This window comes from Pocillopora verrucosa, chromosome 8, assembly GCF_036669915.1.
Source record: "Pocillopora verrucosa isolate sample1 chromosome 8, ASM3666991v2, whole genome shotgun sequence".
NCBI classification, from domain to species: Eukaryota; Metazoa; Cnidaria; class Anthozoa; order Scleractinia; family Pocilloporidae; genus Pocillopora; species Pocillopora verrucosa.
Window position 1 is genome coordinate 22,073,083 of NC_089319.1, and position 21,679 is coordinate 22,094,761.

General features: G+C 37.5%; 1 protein-coding gene across 1 annotated transcript; it reads right to left on the reverse strand.

Moving 5' to 3' along the window:
- Positions 1–1,522: 1,522 nt before the first annotated feature.
- On the reverse strand, positions 1,523–21,625 carry LOC131786003 (circadian locomoter output cycles protein kaput-like). The gene is made up of 13 exons (XM_059102980.2): positions 21,491–21,625; positions 21,184–21,284; positions 17,641–17,813; positions 16,161–16,255; positions 10,974–11,063; positions 9,872–9,961; positions 8,964–9,015; positions 8,232–8,317; positions 7,263–7,444; positions 6,566–6,672; positions 6,027–6,168; positions 5,158–5,627; positions 1,523–4,538 (listed from the first exon to the last, which is right to left on the reverse strand). The coding sequence occupies exons 2-13, from the start codon at positions 21,261–21,263 to the stop codon at positions 3,232–3,234; spliced, it is 2,874 nt and encodes a 957-aa protein (XP_058958963.2). The 5' UTR covers positions 21,264–21,284; positions 21,491–21,625; the 3' UTR covers positions 1,523–3,231.
- Positions 21,626–21,679: the final 54 nt, after the last annotated feature.

The window sequence follows — 21,679 nt, forward strand, 5'->3', positions numbered from 1 at the left end:
TTTCCAAGAATATGCAAAGAATTGTCAAATGATGAGTGCAAATCTCTTGTCCAGTCCCCCCACGACCAAGTGGTCACAAGGGATTCGAGCATGGTTCATCAAACGTTTTTTTTTAGATTTCATCTTTCCCAGCCCTTGTTATTCTGCAACACCCATTCCCTATTTTGGTTCATTATTTGCTTGCACGGTGTTTTTCTGTTACTTTCCTTCCAATTAGCGACAATTTTCAAAAACTTCGCGAAAATTCCTGGCCAAATATCTCCAAGGGATAATTGAAAATTCATTTTCTTGCGATTTCATTCTCGGATTGATGTATCATCTGGCCTTCAGGCAATGAGAATATGCAGGCTGACGAGCTGATTGGTGTTATCTTAATGAAATACCCAAATTTCCCAACGCCCTAGTTTGTAGGAAAAAGTTTCCCAATGGGAAGGGAGAATTAATAATCTGATCTAAGAGTTAATGTGATAAGTAAACGCCAGTAGAAGGAAACAGCCGCACTAAAATCCATATTTAGCCATACCTTTACTGTCATAAACACAAGAAATAGTTTCTCTGTTGTCATAATAAAACGTTCTCTGAACTGTAAATAACACTAGTAATTTTAAAATTCTGCTGTTTAGCCATCTCTAAATATCATGGGGCTTGACTTTATTATCACACCTGGATTAAGTCCGTTTTCTTCTACAAAATCGATCAGGGAGTATGTCGGCAATAATGCATTACTAAACGCGTTAAGTTACTCTATCTTCGCTAGTTTCGCCTAAAACGAATGACACATCGTCCGAAAGAATTATTTATAGCTATAATCTTATTTGCCAGCTTCTTCAATTATTAGGTTTTCAAGCCAGGTTGTCATACTTTGATAGACTCGCACCCAGTCGTTAGTGGTGCCTTCGAAGTGAGAGAAGACTTGAATCTAGATTATTAAGAAAAAGGTGTCATAACGCCCAATATTCTCTCGTCCGAAAAATGCAAATAATAATTGGGTGCGAGTCTAATTTCTGGAAGCTAGTAATATCTCATCATTCAGTTCTGTACATATAATACAAGATTGTATTGCTATATAGTGGATATTATTAGACATAAGAAATAATAAGCTCTTTATATATTCCAGATTACATCGTATTACAGTTACAATGATTAACTTACAAGACTGAGTATTCTGAGAAAAACCAAAGTAATGAAATGAAACACTTTCCAGGCAAGAAACACCATCACATAGAATGAGTATAAAAATACTTGGGCAGATAAGGACACAGCTGTAAAACGTTGTACAGAGATGCCAAGATTGAAGAGTCTTTTCTCAATGAATTTATTTTGAAAACGTCAGAAACACATAAAGGGTGAAAAGAAAAGGGACCAATTCCAGAGATGTCCGTTTACGTCCTAAAAAAATTGGCATGAGCAAATTGAAGCCTCCTTTCTGTTCAGGGGACACTGATCAAGTCCCGACTATGTCCCATGATAAAATTCCAATATAAATCTAATGAGTAAAACACACACGAAACAGGCCGCCGTTTACGTTCATCTAACAACGACCCGAGTAGTAGGTACGCGACTCTTCTTGGGGAAGACGCTCTTTCCACGGGCATTTCATTACAACACCGTACCACACCACTGTTGCCAAGTAATACAATATAGGCCGACCCATACTCTGATGAGTCACACAACACAACAGGTAATGGAATACTGTTTCTCAAAGCGTGGCTAATGTTCAACTTTTAACACAACACATCACACTACAATGTTACTAAGAGTGCGATTTAACCGCGCCCTGTTGTTCAGAGGACGGATAGCACTATCCGACGGACAAATCGCCATCCAGTGGTTAACTGTGAAGAAAGTTTACTACGCTATCACCGGAAAGATGTTATCCAGTGGATAGCATTATCCACCCTGTGAACAACTAGGCCTTGGTGTATAATCTCATCCGCCCACCGAATTACTAGGCCCTCAAGTTAGAAGTAGCTACGTTACGATTTCAGAGGCTTACTAGTGTCTAGAACTCGTCATTTTCATTCCGATATATCATTTAAATCTTCATTTGTCCTAGTTGCTTTTCAATTTGCTTTTAGCTTTCTAATGTTATTTACCCGACCAAAATACTTTTACGCAGTCTTTTACTAAGAAATTTATTTTCTATAATCCAAATTGGCCTAAACTAATGTGAAATAATTTGTATGGTAGCACGACAATTTAGTTACGATTATATTACGACGTGTTTGTAAAACTAGTACAAGAAATAATTCAAGACACTATTCTCTACTTTAAGTAAGACTTTCTCTTAAGCGGGAAAACTATTCTTTTAAAAATGTATTAATGTATTAAGCTATTTGTAATCTGCCTAGTAGCCGCTCAAAAGTTGCCGAAAATTTAAAGACGAACTATGGATACCTCGATGTTTGACCGATCGATGATCGCGGAAAAACCGCAACCAAACGAATGAAAACTTTGACGAACTATCGACTTCTTCACCAACATAGATTATTCAGGAAATATCTACCAACAAACCAAAGTCACCTCAAACAGATTTAACTGATAAATACAACGTTTGAGGTCACTTTATCGAGTCACTTCTTAACTTACTCCTTAAACTCTTAAGCTGACTAGTTACCGACAACACACCACGAACAAAAAGGCTACCGAATGCCGACCGAATTTCTCCCGAAATTTTTATCCGACAAGCAACGTACAGACCGATCGACTGAGTAGCGCGTAGTCGTTTAATCGACGTTCGTGCTGGGGTGAAAATTTACGACCGCTGACTTATTTGGTACCAAGTAAGCGTTTTCACATAATAAAGTATTTCTGTTGCTTTACACATAGAGCAATTTTCAATGGAATGTCGCAAGTAATCCGGAATTACTTAAGTTCTGCTTTACCTCGCTCTGTGGTTAGCCCAGAAAACTCGTGCCATCCTTTCAGACGCAACACCAACAACAGTCGTGGCTTGGTCACCCACATTTTCCCACGCTTTGGGTAGTTTGCCTGTATTAAATATGAGTTATCATCGGCTAACGATAATGCTTTTCTTTGTTATGATAACTTTGGTTTCCGTTCTTCGACAGTCAATTGAAAAATGCTCTTACTAGCTCCCGTTTGAATTGAAGCAACCGTTAATTAAAACGTATAAAAGGGTCGCGCGTCTCTCGGAAGCTAAGAAACAGAGCAAGACTTCCTTTCCCTGCCACACCATTTTCATGCAAACAACCAAGTTAGACTCTCTAGTTATAGGGTAAGCATCATTCTAAGTAAGCTATTTCCACCTTGATGTAAATTTGGATCCACATTCTTCGCACCTCCGGGCTCTTTCTGAAAAGTTTGTTTTTGAAAGCGTTGATTCACACCGGACTGGTTTAAGTGCATACCATTCGGAGGCTGAAATGCATCGGATAGCTGCACAGATTCTGAGAGATGTCCATTGTGAAACTGTTCAGGGTTAGTGTAAGGAGCCATGGTAGTGTTTGCATACAAGCTTGGCGTAATTTCATCCACGCTTGGCATATCTTCGATTTTTGGGGGCAAATTCTGAGCTAGGTTAGTGGCATTAGTTGATGAAAACCACAGGCTAGTGTCTTGACTTGGTACACTTGTGGTGTTGGAGTTTAACATAAAATCAAGAGGAAAATGGTTTGCAGAAGTAGCATCTACGACTGGGTTAAAACCAGCACCCCTTTGAGGGTGGGGTAGTCCATTATGGTTATGTTGGTAGCTCGGCGTAAATGACTGAGGGAGGGTTCCCTCTGGGGAACGGAATGCTGGATTAAACTCCTGCCCATTGTGCAACGATGATGGCAATCCATCTATGGTTGCTGACATCTGATGAATTTCCTGCTTAGATATGCCGTTAACAAAGGCGTTTGAAGAATTCACATGGCTGAGGCTACTCATGTCTGGTAAAAACGGATATACAAAGTTATCTGCGTCGGGTTGTTGAGTTCCAACGAACTGCGTGCTCGTAACATTGCCTTGAACCATCCCGGGTAAAGTGCACCCGTTTGGTTGATAAGGCGGACGCATTTCACTCTGCAAAGCCTGCGGATAGTTCATCGAACACTCATCGTCGTCATCCGGGAAACTTACCTCAGGTAGAACAGGCGATGAGTCAACTGGATAACCGGCCCAAGGATCAGCGACATTGTGAACACTTCCCCCATTGATAGCAAGTGTGTTATCAGCCCGAGGTAGATGGGTTAAGGAGTTTGCTTCATCACCCATAAGGAATTGTTTGATGCGATGAATCTCTTCGTGAGCCGACTTACTCCGTTTTGAGAACAAATGAGTTGAATCATTCCGGTTTTCCGTCTTGAAGTTGTGACCAGTTCCACTGTGCGCCAAAGTTGGCTTCATCTCTACAGGCTGCCTGTTCAGGTGTGCAGACCCAAACATACACGACTTTGATGAACCTGACGTCAAGTCAAACGTAGGCAATTTAGGACCGCTAGGTTCTGCCACATTGGTTGCACTGCTAAAGTCAGTAATCTCAATATCTTTGGAGTCGTCCAGTAACACTTCATCAGGCATGACAGTCATTCCTACGATGTAAAGAAAAGAACAACTTTTATTGTTACCTTAACTACGTCATTTTCTTTGTTAAGGATTTCATCAGCCTTAGCAACTACTGGCATAAAGACGATTGTTTGGCAGCTAAAAGAAGCAATGTCAAATTCGTATAAATCTACCAATGTTCTATCACCCATACTGCAATCTGATCGGTTACGCCGTTCGCTATCTATTCGGTGATGGATAGTAAGCGGTCTTGCAGTGTGTGATTGTAAACAAAATAATAAAAATTAAAAAATAAAAAAACTAGAGCCTCTTTTGTTGTGAGGTTTTGAACGACCAGTGGAAGTGTGCCAAAACAACTAAGATTATTCGCTCTCCATTTCAATGCCTGATAATTGACTCGAGCTTCTTAACTAGCACGCGACAGAAATCTCCCTTTTTGCGAAGTGTAAAGCTACCTTCAGCTTTAAAGTGAAAAAAAATTGGTTCAGTCGGATAGGAAACAAACAAAAAAATAAAAAAGAATTGGTTCAGTCGTATAGGAAACAACGAAAGAAGCAAGAATAAACCAAGGATGGCTAATTAAAGAGATTAAAACAGATGTTATTTGACACACTTGAAAAAACTGAAACTACGCTTAACACAAACCTTGCCCACTGATGTTACCAGTTTCCCTGGAAGTGGCCAGAGGTGGCACGGCAGCTGAAACAAGGCTGTTGGACGAGAATGATCTACCCAATGGGGTTGGTATCCCTGTGTGTGCCCCACTTGATGCACCTGTTATGCCTTGTGGAAGTAGTCCGTTTGGTGGGGGTGGGGGATATGATCTGTCTACTGCACACGGCAAATCCACTGGGCGTGGTTCATCTGGTACATTTTGTGACCGGGAAGGAACAGATGAAGGAACAGATGAAGGAACAGCGCCCGTTTGAAGTCCATTCGCTTGTGGTGGTGGTGGTGGTGGTGGTGGTGTTTTAAGCCCTTTTTCTTGACTAATTACCATCAGACGTGCATTGTGGTCATCCTCACCGGGAACCGAAGGAAGAGACTTCTGACGAGACTTCCATTCAAGGAGCGCTTCATAACAAACCTTTCTGAAGTATGGTCCTTGTTCATCGCTGAAAGAAGTAAAAAAATTTAACGAGAAACTCAATGAGAAATTTAAAGTAGACGCAAGGTAAATGCATGTCGAATCCCTTGCACTGTGGACAATATAGTTAGAAGATCTTCCTATAAAACAACCCTATAAGGGAGTAGTTATGATTTATAATTAGCACAAGGAGAAGGTCTGTTTTCCATTTTTCAACCGTCCACCATCTTGGAAAAAGCCCTCTCTTCCCCTCCTCACACACAGGCGCATCATATTCCCACGAGAATCACACTCCCACGCAAGTCCCATTCCCACACGAGTCACACTCCCACGCTGCGCAAATAAAGAAGAGGACTGGTGACGAGTCAGTGCCCTGTACATCACTTTAAACCAAAACTAAAAGAGGAAAGAAAATTGTTCGACTCACTTCAAAAGAACATTGTCAGCAGTAATAGCCTCTGGCTTGTTATTCTTATCATACAGAGTCCTTGCCTTCCCTCTGATCCACTGGAATACTCCTTGACCATTTGTAAGCCTGAACACTATTTCACATACTCCTGTAGCTGTGACTACAATGACAAAAAAAATGTGTATGTTAAATACCTCTCTGCGATTTAAGTCAGTATATCGAAGCGCCTCTCGAGTTCTCAAAACTCACCCCAGTTTGAGTAGCAAGAAGTGCCTAGGGGTGCTACTCCTTTGGAAATGTATTCTCGGCCATCACAGAGTGCTTGTGATTGCTCGCGAGGGTAGCGCGTACACTCCCATTCACAAGAGCCAGAGACTTAAATGGTCACCTTAGTAAACATTAGTTGGTCGCATCAAGCAACGCTTTCTCTCTCGAACACCTTGATTGACGCAACCAAACGACAGCTGTCACGAAGTCTAAGAAACAAACGCATATAACTGCGGACAACTATCGATGATAAATTAAAATCCCCTCTACGGTAACAGAAGAGTGCTTACTTTGTTGGTGGGCCAACATCAGACTTGGGATATCGTCAGGATGAGCAATCATATAACCAGTCATATTTACAGCCTCCTTATCAGGATAAAACAAAGATTTCTGTCCTCTGTCGACACAAACAGAAATAAAACACTAACTGTCAACATTGCGTTGAATAAGCAATAGAATACAAGTTGCAAAGCCAAGTTAAAACACTTTAAAGAAGCCCCCAAAGTGCAACGCTGCAAGGGGTTCCTAAAGGAACTTCATTACTGTCAAGTTGTTAGTTTCCTGTATTGGGAAAAGATTTCCGCTTGTCTATATGACCTTCAGCTTGAAACTCATTTACAACCTAAATGTTAGGTCACGCAATTTTAAGACCTTATCAGGCGGCTACGATTTTCATGGCTGCCTACAGGAAAGTGCAAATGCAGAGTGTGCTACCAAATTTTCGGCAAGCGAAAAGATAGGCAGGTGAAAAAAGGAAAGAGCGTCAGAGTAAACAAAAATTGGGGGGGGGGGGGGGGGGGGGGAGAGAGAAGGAGAGCTTCTCATCCCACTGCTGATTCCTCCTAAAACCGTCCAGCATTGTTTTTCGCCAGGCATTTTTCCAGCTATTTCGCTCGTCCTTTCTTCCTTGGAATTTCAGTGGTACAGGCTAGTTTGTAAGGGACTTTGGAACAATTTCTGCCACATGGATTTAAATATGAAACACACCTTGTGTCAAGCTTGCGTACCCTCAGATCTAGTCCCATCTTACAACTGTACAACTGAAGCAACTCTTTAGGAGTACTGGTAAATGGATTGGCGGGGTTGACTGGAGTAACAAGAGCGAATAATCCAAACTGCTTCTTCTTGCCATTCAGTAGAGGCTTGATTTTTCCGTCAAATTTAAATGACTGTGTGATGATCGAAAAATAAGAACCACATTCACCCTTTCGCTCTTAAAATCTGATTCTTAATTCTACCCTATAACTGTTACACATTTCCTTGTCACTTAGTTATGAGAATTTGATGTTAAATCAAGGCAACAACCTCTACCCAATAAGTTTGGGTATTCTCATTATCTGTTTTCTGGATTAAGTATGGATATTATAGGGAGAAGTTTCATGTAAATCCCTTTTGAAGTTTGAGGGTTAACACAAAACAGGGTCTGGAACCAAGTTTAAGATTTGGCAATAACACCAACGATAAGAATTAATATTAAAAATACCTTTAACAACACTGAACCAATCAGAGCAAGCACATTTCTATCATCACTTCCCCCCGGTTATGCAAAGGATGGATAACACTAACCACTGAATAAATCTCTATCCAGTGGACAGCACAGTAGGCTTTGTTAACGCTTTTCCGCTGTATAGCGATTCATCCATCCAATACCATAATTTACCCCTCAAACAACCAAAGCCTGAGCTACTACTATTGAAGACTGAGCCTGAACGTAGTTGAGTTTGATTGACACTGTAAATGATTGCAGTCGTGCATGTCGCTTTTAAGGAGTGTTTTTTCTTAGAAAAGGTGTGAGAGGATAAAAAAAAAAAAAAAAACGGTGGTGTTTAAAGAAAGAAAACCTGTGATTGTGACTTTGGGATACTAAACTTCTAATGCCACGGAGGCATTACCGAAACTACAACTCGTGTGACAAGTTTTACCACAGCTTCGTGTTTTACTACTGTAACTACCTACCCTATAGTAGAATGGACTAACGTGGCTTGACTGTCTTCCTGCATGGCACTTGATGCTGCAGAAGCACAATTGAGGAATTGGTTGTTCTGGAAACAAAGATTGTTAAAGTTATATTTAGGCTCTTGAACTTTTGATGATTTTTTCTACAATAGACTAGGTTTCAAGAGTAATTTTCACTTCGGTGTTGAAAGTAAATCTGGGATGTTATGGTCATTTTTCAAATTCATTAAAAAATAAATAAAATTTTAAAACTAGAAGTAATCACAGGTTACGGAGTGCGTTTGAGTTACCAGTTGACTTTAGAGTCTGGCGTGGTTGTTCGTGTAAGCTATTTTGTTAGGAAAGGCCTAAACTCCTTATACAGTCAGTTAGAGATTGGTTCCCAAAAATTACTTTAACCCATTCACACCTAAGCGTAACACGTGCCTACGCAAAAGTTAAAATTTGGAGAAACAAACAGGTACACGGATCGGATTTCAAAGTAAATAAGCAAATTTGTCTGTGTGTGAAGATAATTTATGTTACATGGAATTATCTTTAACTAAAAAGCAAGACGAAAGTGATCGAGAAATAATTCGGGACGAAAGCTTTATTCAAAACAGTTCTTGATTTGCTGTTAGAAGCTAAAAACGTCCACATTGGTCACGTGTAAAAATAAACTTCTGTAAAATTACTGGTAAATTGAATACTGATAAAGACTGGAGAATTTCATACAGAGTTCAATGTTGATACCTTCCAATTCTTGACAATCAAGTCCTATTCCGTTTTCCAACTCGACAATTCTCTTCAAAAATAAAAAAAAGTAGAGATAAATGGGTCAGTTAGTTAAGTACAAAAACTTAGCGAAATAAAGTATTTATCGCAGGACAAACTTGCCGTTTGATATTTCACTATTTCAGGCTCTGTATGATAGCTTCCTTAAGTAAGCATGGAAAGAATAATTGAGCCCCCAGCCATCCCTCCCTTGCGTCTCAATCACTGACATGATCAAACTCAAGAACAAATAAGAGTACAATTTTTTTTTTAAAAAAAGTCAAAATCTTGTGCACAGTAGCTAAGTAATTACCGAGCAGGCAACCTAAAAGATGTGCACCAGTGAGGAGTAAGAAAGCTTCACATTAACCAAACCAACATTTAGTCTCCTAAGATGGTTGGGGGGTGAGCCCTTTGACTCCACTGATCTTAAAAGAAAATTCTCCCTTCTGGATGTCACCATTTCCTTGTAAAGTATACAAAATAATTTGGCATTGGATCAAGATAACACCCTGCAGCTCATAAGCCTGCCTATTCTCATTACAAGCTCGCAGGATAGTGTGTTAAAATCACATTTGTTTGGGGGATTAATACATAAAATCTTTCAAACATTCAGCGTTACTACATTCTCCAAATTTAAATTTCATAGTATTGTCTGAAAAGAGAATCCTTTAAGATTGTTCAATGTAAATTGTTTGCTTTGTGAAAAGAAAACCTGGCCTGGTTGTTCAAAGGTTGGATAACGCTATCCACAGGATAAATCTCTATTCATTGAATAACACTATCCATCTTGCCATCACTTATCCCCTGAATAGTGATTTGTCTGTTGGATAGCATTATCTGCCCTTTATACAACTGGGTCCTGATTAATGAGACAGATAACTCACAGCTCTTGCAGACCGTCGTAAGCATCTTTCAAATCCTACAACATCTTCCTGGTGTACAAAATTGAGGAAATTCTGGTGCATCAAAAATGTCTGTTGAAAGAGGAATCATTTCATTTAGTCTTCAACAAAATAACAGCCCAGGCATAACTGGTAAGTCTTCATGGCTCCAGTGAACATCCACTGGTAGAGTTAATCTGACTTTGTTAAGTTATTGCAACTTCCTAAAGAGTTGGGCTGGGTAGATTTCATGTTTGTAACCCTTGCATGGAGGCAAGATGTGGAGAGGGGGAGGAAACTCTCGCTACCTACTGGGGTGATGCTGATAAGAAATTCTAAAACAATAAACCTCACAAAATAGAGAGAAGTGTGTGTGACTCCTACTGAGCTAACCATCATCATCCTTCAAAGAGACTTCAACCATCCCATCTCTCCTGCATCGGGGTTTTTCTGCTTCCCCCTTCACCTGAGCTAATAGGACACCCAAAAATGACAAAAAATTGCACCCTAATTATCTTCATTTAGACTCTTTAATAATAGTATATGTATTTCTTCATTTCAAACCCCTTAAGCTGGAGCTTAACTCATTCTTAAAGCCTGGCCCTAGTTGCTTGAAGGGTGGTGAATGCTAAGATTTATTCATGGATAGCACAGAGTATTTTGTTACCACTACCTTACCCACTGGATAGTGATTTATCGGTTAGATGGCATTATTGGTCCTACAAACACCTGGGCCCCTTTTTTTAAACTTTGCTTACTTATAAGGCCTGGTATCACAACCTTCCAAGGATAGTTTTGTTTTCTTGCACGAGTTTTTGTTTCATACTGTGTCTAATTTACCTTAACCCTTTAACTCCCATGAGTGACCATGACAGAATTTCTCCTTACAATATCAATACAACATCAACCAGATAAGTGATGAGAATAAAGAAAAATATCAAGTTTAGGATTAGTTTATCCAATACTAAATTCTCTGAACTAACATTACAATAATTGTATGGTTGACAGTAAGGGGAATTACAAATTTGATCTGGGAGTTGGAGGGTTAAGTGATCTTTTTGGGTTTTTTTTTTTTTTAATCATATACATCTTCTTCATTAGTTACCTGAGTGTATCCAAGATATCTATAGACATTCTCTGACGCAAAGAAGACATCTCCTGAATCTGACAGAACCAGGAAAAAGGAATCCAAGGCCTGATGGTCATAGCAAGATTAAAAAGATATTTAGCATCCTGCCAGACATTAATAACTCCATGCACCTACTTTAGAATCCTTGCAATTGGCTCGCAGCATTGCAAATTAAGTTCCTTCTTTATTTCCTGTTCTATTTTTCCAAGAGATATGATGGATTTACAACCCCAAACTTCTCTAGACACATTTACCACCCATATAAACGATTTTAATTGTATTCATATAAAACAAGAGAATATTTACAAGCTAGGCAACACAGGTGCAAACAGCTTTCAGTCTTAAACATGATCAATTGCGTACTATTCAAAAAAAGCTTTCATCAGTCAATTAGTGAAGAGCAACCATTTTCTTTCCAGGTTCAGCTGCAAAGTTTTGGTCAATCATTTGCTTTGAACAAAAATTTGTTTGCAAAGGCGAGTAATGGTAAACCATGAAACCATGACAAAAGCAACCACCATCATGAAATGCAAAAATATGTAAATTAAGAACTTCATTTCAAACATGCATAGTCATGCTGCAAAACATGAGTTTAGGTGCCTATGCATGTGAGTTTATCTGTCATTTAAGGCCAGCAATCAGGAACAAGTGTCTGGAGGCATCATCATGCTGATCATCTCAAAGCATTTCCAGCTAATCGATAAGTAAAAAAAGACATCTTGTAAGATGTTTCTGGAAACAAATATCATCTGTGGTTATGTAAACTGCAACTGCAAAATGCCCTGCAGCAATTTGAAAATAAACTTGTTAAGAATACTTAAAACCTATAAAAAAGTCTCCAAATTTGTCCTATATTTATCACAAATTAGCAAATAACAAAAGACAAGTCACTCAAAAGTTTTCAGGGGCCTATTTTTAGAGTCTAGTTAAACAGTCGCACCTGGAAGCCATTTAGAGTGAAGTGAAATGTGCTAATGGTAAATTGTCCACATGAGCTACTTTAAGTAGATTTTAAAAAAAAGCGATCCTACTGTAACTGTCTATATGTCATAATCTTTAACACAGCTGACCAAAATTCACATGTCTATTAAAGGAAGTTGACAAAATGCATGAAAGGTCTCTTGCATGACGCAATTAACATAACAGACAATAAACTCTAGAAACTTCTTTAAATTTCAAATGTCAGACAGTGCATGATGTTTTCCTGTCTGAAACGCATCTTGATCTAATTATCCGTGAACTTGAACTTGAAAATCGCTGTTGGAAAACCGCTTCTTTTAGATTATTCTTCAGTTTAAATTGAAATCTAGGTTAATCTCTTACGATTCCAATTTACGACGAGAAATTCTTATTTCCCTCAACAAATTTAGCGTTATGTTTCACTCTCATCCTGTAATCAATACTAATTCTCTTAATCCCATTGCTTGTCTGTTTTTCATGGCAAATTATGATTTTCCAAAAATAACTGACAAATTGACCACTTCATGCACTCAGAGTATTTACAATGGGTAAAACGTTCACTTGAGTGACCGATTTGAATTTATCCTAATTTTGACTTCAATGAAGGTCAACTGGAATTTGCTTTTGATTCTTTAAATAGTAAAAATGCTTGATGATCATATATATACAAACCTAAACCAAACATTATTACAAAAATGTAATATGCTGGCTTGGCTCCTGGAGTAAGAACTGTCAAATTGGGGATCAGTTTCACTTTAAGAACAGAGATTCAGAGGAATTATAACAACACAAAAACATGTCATTATTTTCTCTTGCTTTCTGTAACCTTTTTATCTTAGCCTTACACTAACCAGCAAGCTCTATTAGCCTCTAACTACAATATTTCATAATTCTCTCCTCAAGCAGCACACATTTCCCCCTAAATTTTCTTGCAAGAAATGTACTAATATTGCATGGAGAACTTAAACATTGATCACTTCTACAAGTTTGAGGGTTAAGAGCTTCTTGCCTTCACAATGGGTGTGGATAATCAGCAGCGTTTGTCATTGTTACATGATATGTCTCAGGATATACCACACCCTTATGTTTGTGCACAAGACTATACACCACAAGGTGTAAGCTTGAGCTCTGTCTGAGATGGTGATGTGCTCTTACAAGAACAAGACACATGACTCAAATAGTGTTAGTCTTTCCAAGAGCATACAAACATATCAATGCAGATGAAATGTCATGGAAACCCAGAAAAAATGCTGAGTGTGGATAACACGCGATGGGTAGCATCACAAACAGAGGGTGAGCCTTAGTGCAACTGAAATTGCAATCTACTCTTCCAACAGTGGGATAGCATTAAGGTGCACTTTAATGCAACTGAAATTACAATATGCTCCCCCAGCAATGGGAGTTGGTCTTGTTTGGATACTCTGCCTTGCACCTTTCCTTAACCATTTACACCCTTGGTGACCAGCACCTAATTTCTCTTGCAAATTATACTGCTGAATCAATCATTATGACCACAAGAATGAAGATAGTGATCACCAACCTACAAAGTTTTGATTGTTAAATGAATTTTCCATGTCAGTACCAAAGGAAATGTAAGGACAAGATTATGGATAATATAAACACTGATTTTAGGTATAAAGGGCTAAGTACTCTTGGTTGAGCTTGCTACGTTTCAAATTAGCAAAAAAGATTTTTTTGGGGGCATGCAAGCCATTCAGATCTGTTGTGACCTTTGTGAATAATTAATCATGCATTTCAAAGTTCAGTACATGACAGACAAAAAGAAGAGCAATTTGTGAAGCAGCTGAGTACATGATATTTTGTGGTTTTTTTCCTGTTTCGTGAAAACCTCAATTAAGTTTACTACATATAAAGAAGACTTTTAAATATTAGTCTGGTAGAGAGAAATGCAGAACAAGTAGGAAGACACCAAGAAGGAATTAAAATGCCTAAAGATGGAAAAATTAAAAAATGATGAACTTGAAAATTTTGAACTACATTTTTTAACATAAACAACTCATGACATGGTTTATTTCAGGAGTCTAATCAAAACCATTGCTAAAAATAAGGACTAATGTTTGCATGGTTTGTTGGGTTTGACCCTTGACTGTGGCAGCCTGACGGCTTGTTTTGAAGTCTTGCCAGGTTCAATTATTCACGGTGCATGTGGAGTTGAAAGTCTCCACATGCTCTTAAAAAAATGGAACTATTGACAAATACATTTGTTTCGCCAGATTTGTGTAGCATTTCAGTCACTTAATCTAACACCGCAACAACAGTGCATACACAGCTCATGCTTGATTTGTTTTGATCGATTAGATCCACTTGTTTTGAATACAGAGTTGATTGGCAACCATGAATTTCAAATCAAGTCAACACCCTCCCATCAAAAAGGAACACAATGACTTTTGCTTCATGAGTTAAACTCAGTGTAAACATACTAGCTTGAAATCAAATCCTAAGCTTTTTACATTGTTACAGAGGGAAATAGTCATATAAATAAGGGCAAAAATACCTTTGTGGAAAAAAAAAAAAGAAATTAAGGGCAGAAATAATTTATGTAAAAATTAAAGAGTATCTCGCATCAGGAGGTTAGAAACATTAATTTCTCTCTTCATCTAAATTTAGGTCCAATCACCAGCAAAAATATACCCATTCACATGTAAATTATCAGAAACAATGAAATATCACTAAAAACAACTAAAGGTTATGGCCGAGTGCTTCATCATACAGTCTGTTATCGCGCCCTCTTAAACTTCTCTTTAAGCAATGAATATAAAACAATTGAACTTCATTAATTTTGGTACCAGCCGTTTTTCATTTTTCTTAATGTTAAAAACATGAGACAATATACAGCTTGATCATTCATCTTGGCAAATTTAATGGGAAGTACCTATCCATGTCAAGTGCCAATATATTTAATTCATGTTAATGGGCAAACGTGAGATGAATAATGATTTTTTGGCCATGTTGATAACAAATTTTAAATTTTGAATTTTATGTATTTGAAAAATAAATCATGCAAATAATTTTGACAAATAACTGAATTTTGAGGGTAGTTGATCTTTGTTATTTATCACATTCTTAATGTTTAAAAAGTTCTTCTCTAAACATACAAATGTGTCTAGTAATTAAACAAAGCTGTCACAATTTTATCTAAATGTTATCAAAAAAGGTAAAAGGAATTCAAAATATAATACAGGGCAGACAAAATATATATTATCCATCATCAAAAAATTCCATAGAGCCAATAGTGTTTCTGATGGTTACCCACTTAATGAATCCAAGCAAATGAAGGGAAAGACAGAGTTTAAGAGAAATACAGCGGTAGATCTTTGAATCACAATCAACCCGCCACTGCCCATCAGAAGAGAGAGATAAAAATTCAAGAGGGACTCCTGATCCCACATGAACTTCTTGTAAATTTTTTGAAGTGAAAAAAAAATTTATTGAATCTATTTGTTCAGCAGAGGCCACTTGGGGTTTAACTCCAGACACCCCATCCAATAATCATGATAGGGACAATTCTGACTCTTCTCTGCTTAAGGAGCAGTAATTGAGGATGTTACATCCTAAGAGGAAAATATTGTCAACAAAGATGTTCTCGGTAGTAAAATGTGATGGATACTGAAGCTCATGTTACATACAACAACTCATAAAACTGCCTATCTGCAAAAGAAAACTTCCATAGGTTTTCCTTGTTACCTCCACCATCAATTCATAGATTGATAATTAATTGCCTGAGTAAGAATAACCTGAGGAAGACCAAATTGTGTTCCAAAAGGTAGAATAATTTTTCCTCACAAGACAAGGATGTGATCAGCTAATGCCGACATAAATCATGCTATCTCAATCATGAAGCTTGTAAAATGTGAAGTTACACAAAGTAGATGGCTTGAAATGCATAAGGGGGGCTATTTAACTCCAACAGCCCCAATGCGATAACATTACCAACCCTGAATCATCTCTGGATATGCATAACACCACCTACTAGCATTGTCAATGGCTTGTTATTTTAACTCCATAACCACAGACAATAGGGACTTAAGAAAGTCCAAAGAGCAATGCTTAGGAAAACCTCGATAAAAAAAAACCCAAATGATTGCCATTCCTTTCTTTCTTTTTTATTCATTTTTTGAAGAATTTCATGAATGGTGCCCCATGAAATAACATTAAAACCTGCAACAAATCAAAAACACTTACCTCCAATGAAATATCACTGACATTTATGTTCATCTCATCAAGTTTCTTGGTTATGTCATTTACAGATGCATCATCCACACGTCTCTTTCTTTTCCCTGAGAAGGAAAATAAACTTGGTTTTACAAATAAGTTAAAGCTGCTTAAGGGAGTAGGTTCCTAAAGAAACTGTGATGCTGCAATGGTAGGAGAGTATAACAGGGTAATTTAGTATTATCAACAGAGTTGATATTATTAATTGGCCACCACAAAGAGTTTAAAAGCTGATGTTTCTAGCATAAGCCCTTCACCCTTTGCTCTGACAAAGGACTAAGCTTGAAATCTCAGCTTTTCAACTCTTTATGGTGGCCAATTTATGTTATCAACTCAGTTGATAATACTAAATTACCCAGTTAAGGATATGGTATACCACAGTTTTTTTTTGGCAATTTTTTTAAAATTTTTCAAGTCAAACTATTTTAAAAACAGATTCCAAGGACACAATTGGTAAAATATTGAAATGCACAGAAGTTTTTACCAAAAGATATTCATTCTTCAGTCTGCCAAAGTGTGAACAGCCAATTATGATATGACAGAAAATGCTTTCCATTGCATAAATCTCCTGATTTCAGTATCACATGTGAATTTGATCAGATCTGATACCTGATTGCCTCACTTGAGATAGTATTACCTACATCACACTAAAACAAAACAAAAAATTGGCCAGAGAGCACATCTCTTAATCTTTCCATTGGTATATAAATGTAACTCATGGCTGTTACACTCCAAATAGCACATTGGCAATTTTTTCATAAAGGACACCTGGCAAGGTCTACGATATCTATAAGAACCTGAAATAAGCCAATACGAAATAATGTCAAACTGTCAACAGTGAGGTGATGCTGAAGAAGACTGAAAGATCTCCAGAATTTTTTAAAAAACATACATTTTAACATTTGGCAAAGAGTTATAGAGTGGGGAAGGGGATATTTGAGCCTGCCTCACTCCCCCCCTCTCTGCCTCTTCCTGACTGGACACAACTCCATCTCAAAATGGTGACTATTATGTCAAGGTGCAGCTAATTATAGAAAAAATATTCATTACATCGTAATTGAGAGGTTGTGAATTTGCAACCATTATCACCAATACAGAGTGATAGCCATGTCATGTGGTTTTCATGAGAATGCATCCTATTCCATGCTGTGCTTGAATTTGACTGTCACTGTGTCTTTCTTGGTTTACAGTGAACATGTACCTCATGAGTTACTAGTCAGGGAATAGTTTAGGCATTATTGTATCATTATAATTCCTCCATTTTCAGACATTCCTTCTTGTTGCAAACAACTTCCTGGCCATCAAGAGCTGCTTAATATGGAACTAAGAGGATTTCCATAGCATTTAGTCATGCTATTTCCGAAAGTAATTGATTAATCTTCACCAGTAATAATCATAGGATGCAGCCAACAGCGATAAACAAGTACTTCAAGGATGCAGTTGAACTTACCAGACTGAAGATAATTTTGAGTTTGGAAATAGCTGACAGATAGTTTCAAAACTGTCAGTTTATCCAATTTTGATCTGGCATCTTCTGGCAGCGGGAGAAGACTGCCAAGCTCCTCCAAAGTTGCATTTATCTTTTCTCTGTGCCGCCTCGATGCACTCTGTGGAACTTTCATCCTGTGTTCACATACAATAATTTGAATTACACATAACATCCGATTAACCACAATTTAAAGAGTTTGCATCACGCAAAAATAAAATAATTTTACTATTAAATGTCTAACATGTTACAATAGTGACTTTAGGGCACAATTTAATTTTGTTGACTGAAATGTCAAAGATCGGAACTTGATGTATTATATAACATAACAAAAATAGAGTATATCATCGACTAATAATTATTGCACAGTTTGAGTTATTTTGAGTAGTTCTTGGCGGTACTATCCCATGGCTTGCAACACTAACTGCAATTACTACACACCCCTCACTGTCATTCTTTCAAATTTCTTAGCATGAAGCCATCTCAAAAACCATTTTTAATTTCATTTAACATGGAACTTTAATTAAGTTAAAGGACTTCTAAGCTTAATGTGAGTTACTCATGCACAAAATAAAAACAAAAGTTCCACAAATACGTCTTTAATGCAGACATCTGTTAAAACTCCCAAGAATCAAAGGGCACAGTCCAGTATGACATTTAAAAAGGACAGAGAAAGAAAAAAAATTGAGTGATTAATAGACTTCAAAGTTCATTGGGTTATACTGAATACTCTTCAAGCAGGCAAGTTCAACAAAGATCCTTTTACCTCTAAAGACACAAAACAAGGCAGTTTAACAATCCAAGGAATGAATAAAAACAATCAAAAGATGAGTAAGCATTTGAACTAGCTTAAAACTTTGACCAGAGCATCAATCTAAGCTGAAGTTATTCCAAGAATGTTTAATTCCCCAAACAAAGTATAGCTCTTCCATTCAGTTCTGACACTACACTACTGGCACCCCAAAATAATAGGTTAAACAAAATCTTGGTTTATATTTCTTTTGTGTGTATTTGTCTTTGATTTCAATTAGCAATGAGTTGCGTGACCATAACCACATTTATTAGAAATGTAAATTTAAAAAAATTAACACAATTGAGCAGTATGCTGCTATACAGAAATAACTTTGGTAAAAACAGAGCTAGGGAGAAACTTTCTTTATGGAAATAATCACTTGAGACTGTGGTTGACTATAAATTTAAGTTTGTATGAAGAGAGACTGGCATGCACATGGCTCTTTTCTGAGTCAATAAAGTGCAACTTCAGAAGTATTGAAATTAATCCAGCTCCATTAGAACAGTTATCTTTCTTGGTATCTTTCCTCTAAAATTAACTGTCAGTTATATTCTTTTCCATGCGGCCACTTCTTAGTGATAATAACCACTATTGTTTAGTTGAGGCTCAAGAGATGGTCTATATAAGCCTCTATGACAAATTTCAATGTGGAAAGTGTGTTAATTGTCAGAAAGGCTTAAGGAAGAAATCTTAGATGGACAATTTGATAACACTACACACATGTCATATCAAAATTACTATTGGTATGCTTTTAGATAATCTCTATGCAAATCATTTGGGATGACTGTTAAAGGTATGACTGTTAGCAGACCTAAAAAAACTGCTTGCAGACAAATCAATTCCTAACCTATGCTCAATTTGAGTCAAAAGAATTTTTCTTTTGATTTCTTAATCTAATAAGGAACTTAATATGTCTACATAGCTACAAAGATTATCAGTGAATTGTTTGGCAGATAATACGATGGGCTGGTCAACTTCTAAAATCTTGATCTAGTAAAAGAGAAATTAATAATTTCATATCTAAGAAAAATCAGATATTTTCACCCAATGCCACCTTAGAGAAGTTTCATCACTCATCATCAATTCATGTGTCATTGATCCATTTTATTTTTAACCGGACATGAGTGTAACCAGTCAGTAATTTCTGTGACCCATACCAACACCATATTGGAACAGATCACTGTTGGTACTAGAATTCATCTATTGCTTTACAAAATGCATCACTCTTTTACATTATCTTCCAGTTCAAAGCTTAGTCTAATTTGATATTTGAGAATGCACTGCAATGTTGTACTTTGCTCTCTAGACATTCATAAACATTGCCATGCCTTCCAATGCAGACAGATTTTGAGATAAAAAAAATTTTACCCCTCTAAATAAAATAAAATTGCAGGATGATAAATAGGAATAAAATAGCCCGTTTGGTTCCGTCTTACAGAATAAATACATAAATCATCCACATGGGGAGGGTTTAAAAACCTCATTATCATCGGTGTAACACATGGCAAAGGAAACTCTTTCAAAACATTTACATATTTAATCAGTTCACAAAAGGAACTAAACATTTGCATTGAAATTTCAAGGACATCGTACACAAGTTACAGAGGTCTGTGCAAATCCAATGAAGAGATTCCGAAGAAGATATTTTTTACTGCATCACGACGCTTTTAAATATCAGTAAAATTATGGTATAGGAGACGGCGATCAATTAGGTAATACGCGATCGGGTGATGCTGTAAGGTAAGGTGGCCGTCAAACTGCCAGAGGGTGTATTACGTTTTGAGTTAGCGCATACTTCCTAACATGCAGTGAACACTTACTACAAAGAGTCTTTAATTACTGAAACCGTTAGCGCTGGTTGCCGTTTGGGCTTGGTCGCTTGGAGTATATATTGAAACTCGAATCTGAAGGAATATGAACGCATTGTAAACAGCAGAAGAACAAAGTGTTTTAAGTAGATGAAAAAATATTTGTCAATGAAAACTGATTGGTTCAGCTGCTCCCATTTGCCTTATTTCAATCGAACACCACCTGAAGGCAGACGATAATGTTCCAAACTTTTCCTTAAATACCATAAACTAGCATTTAACGCAATCAAATTGAGGCTAGTTCTTACGTCTCTCTTTCAATGTAATGTGTCGCATTTTCGCTGCATTGCTACTATACCTCACGCTATCTTAGAGCTAAATAATTTCAATCCGGGCTATAAATTATACATTACGAATTCTATCGACACGATAAACCATTTATTAAATGCCCCGGCAAAAAAATAAAAGATCGAACTCTTTGATAATCCTATGGACTACAAAACAAATCATCCGAGCGTGTAAATGTTTGACAGCGTAAAAAGACCCGAAAATTATTGACGTGAAGGTAACTAACAGAGAGATCTTTTCAATCTCCGTCTTGATTAATGACGGCTAGTTTCTGCAGCACAAAGCTTTGCAATGCTGGTGGAAATTAACATGGCGAAAACTGAACTCTAAGAAGATTATTATCAAATACAGGAATCTATCAGCAAAAGAACTAGGTTCGTTCGCTTCTGATCCTTTCCTAGATCTCCCAGTAGTTTAAATGTCACTGCAGTCAAAGGAGCAAACAAGTTGCTAAAATAATGAATTCTTTAATTGCGTGCTTTAGTATGCAGTGTGAACTTGAATAACTGCACTGTCACCTACACGGTCGTTTATTTATAGTGCGAAGATTTAGTTTACCTCTCTTGTTCCGCCGCCTGGTCGCAAATCTTGCGCTTTCTGTCTTTACCACCTGGATTACAACCACCGTTAGCTTTCATTTTCCAGTTTTCCCGCTAAAACTGAAAGCATAAACGATTACATCCTCGTTAGATAGTAACACCATTTGATAAGCCACACAGAAATTCTTCACGTCGCCATGTTTTTAAAAGCTGTGTCGATCTGTCAAAAATTACAATATAGGCGCAAATTGACGCCTCCATTTGACACTATCATGCAAAAAAACGAAGCTTTACGCTATGAGGCATCGAAAAACGTTTCAATTTACCTGAAAGAGTCGTGAATTGGCTCCTTACAACCTTTTGAAAGTAGCCACGATCTTTCTCAAACTAACCGGAACGCGGTAGGGATTCCAAAGGCCGAGTTTGTCCACAAGCCAAATGCGTGATACTGGAGTATTGATAAAGCGCGGTCAGACTGGGGCTGGTCACCAAAGACAATAGTCGTATTGTCTTTC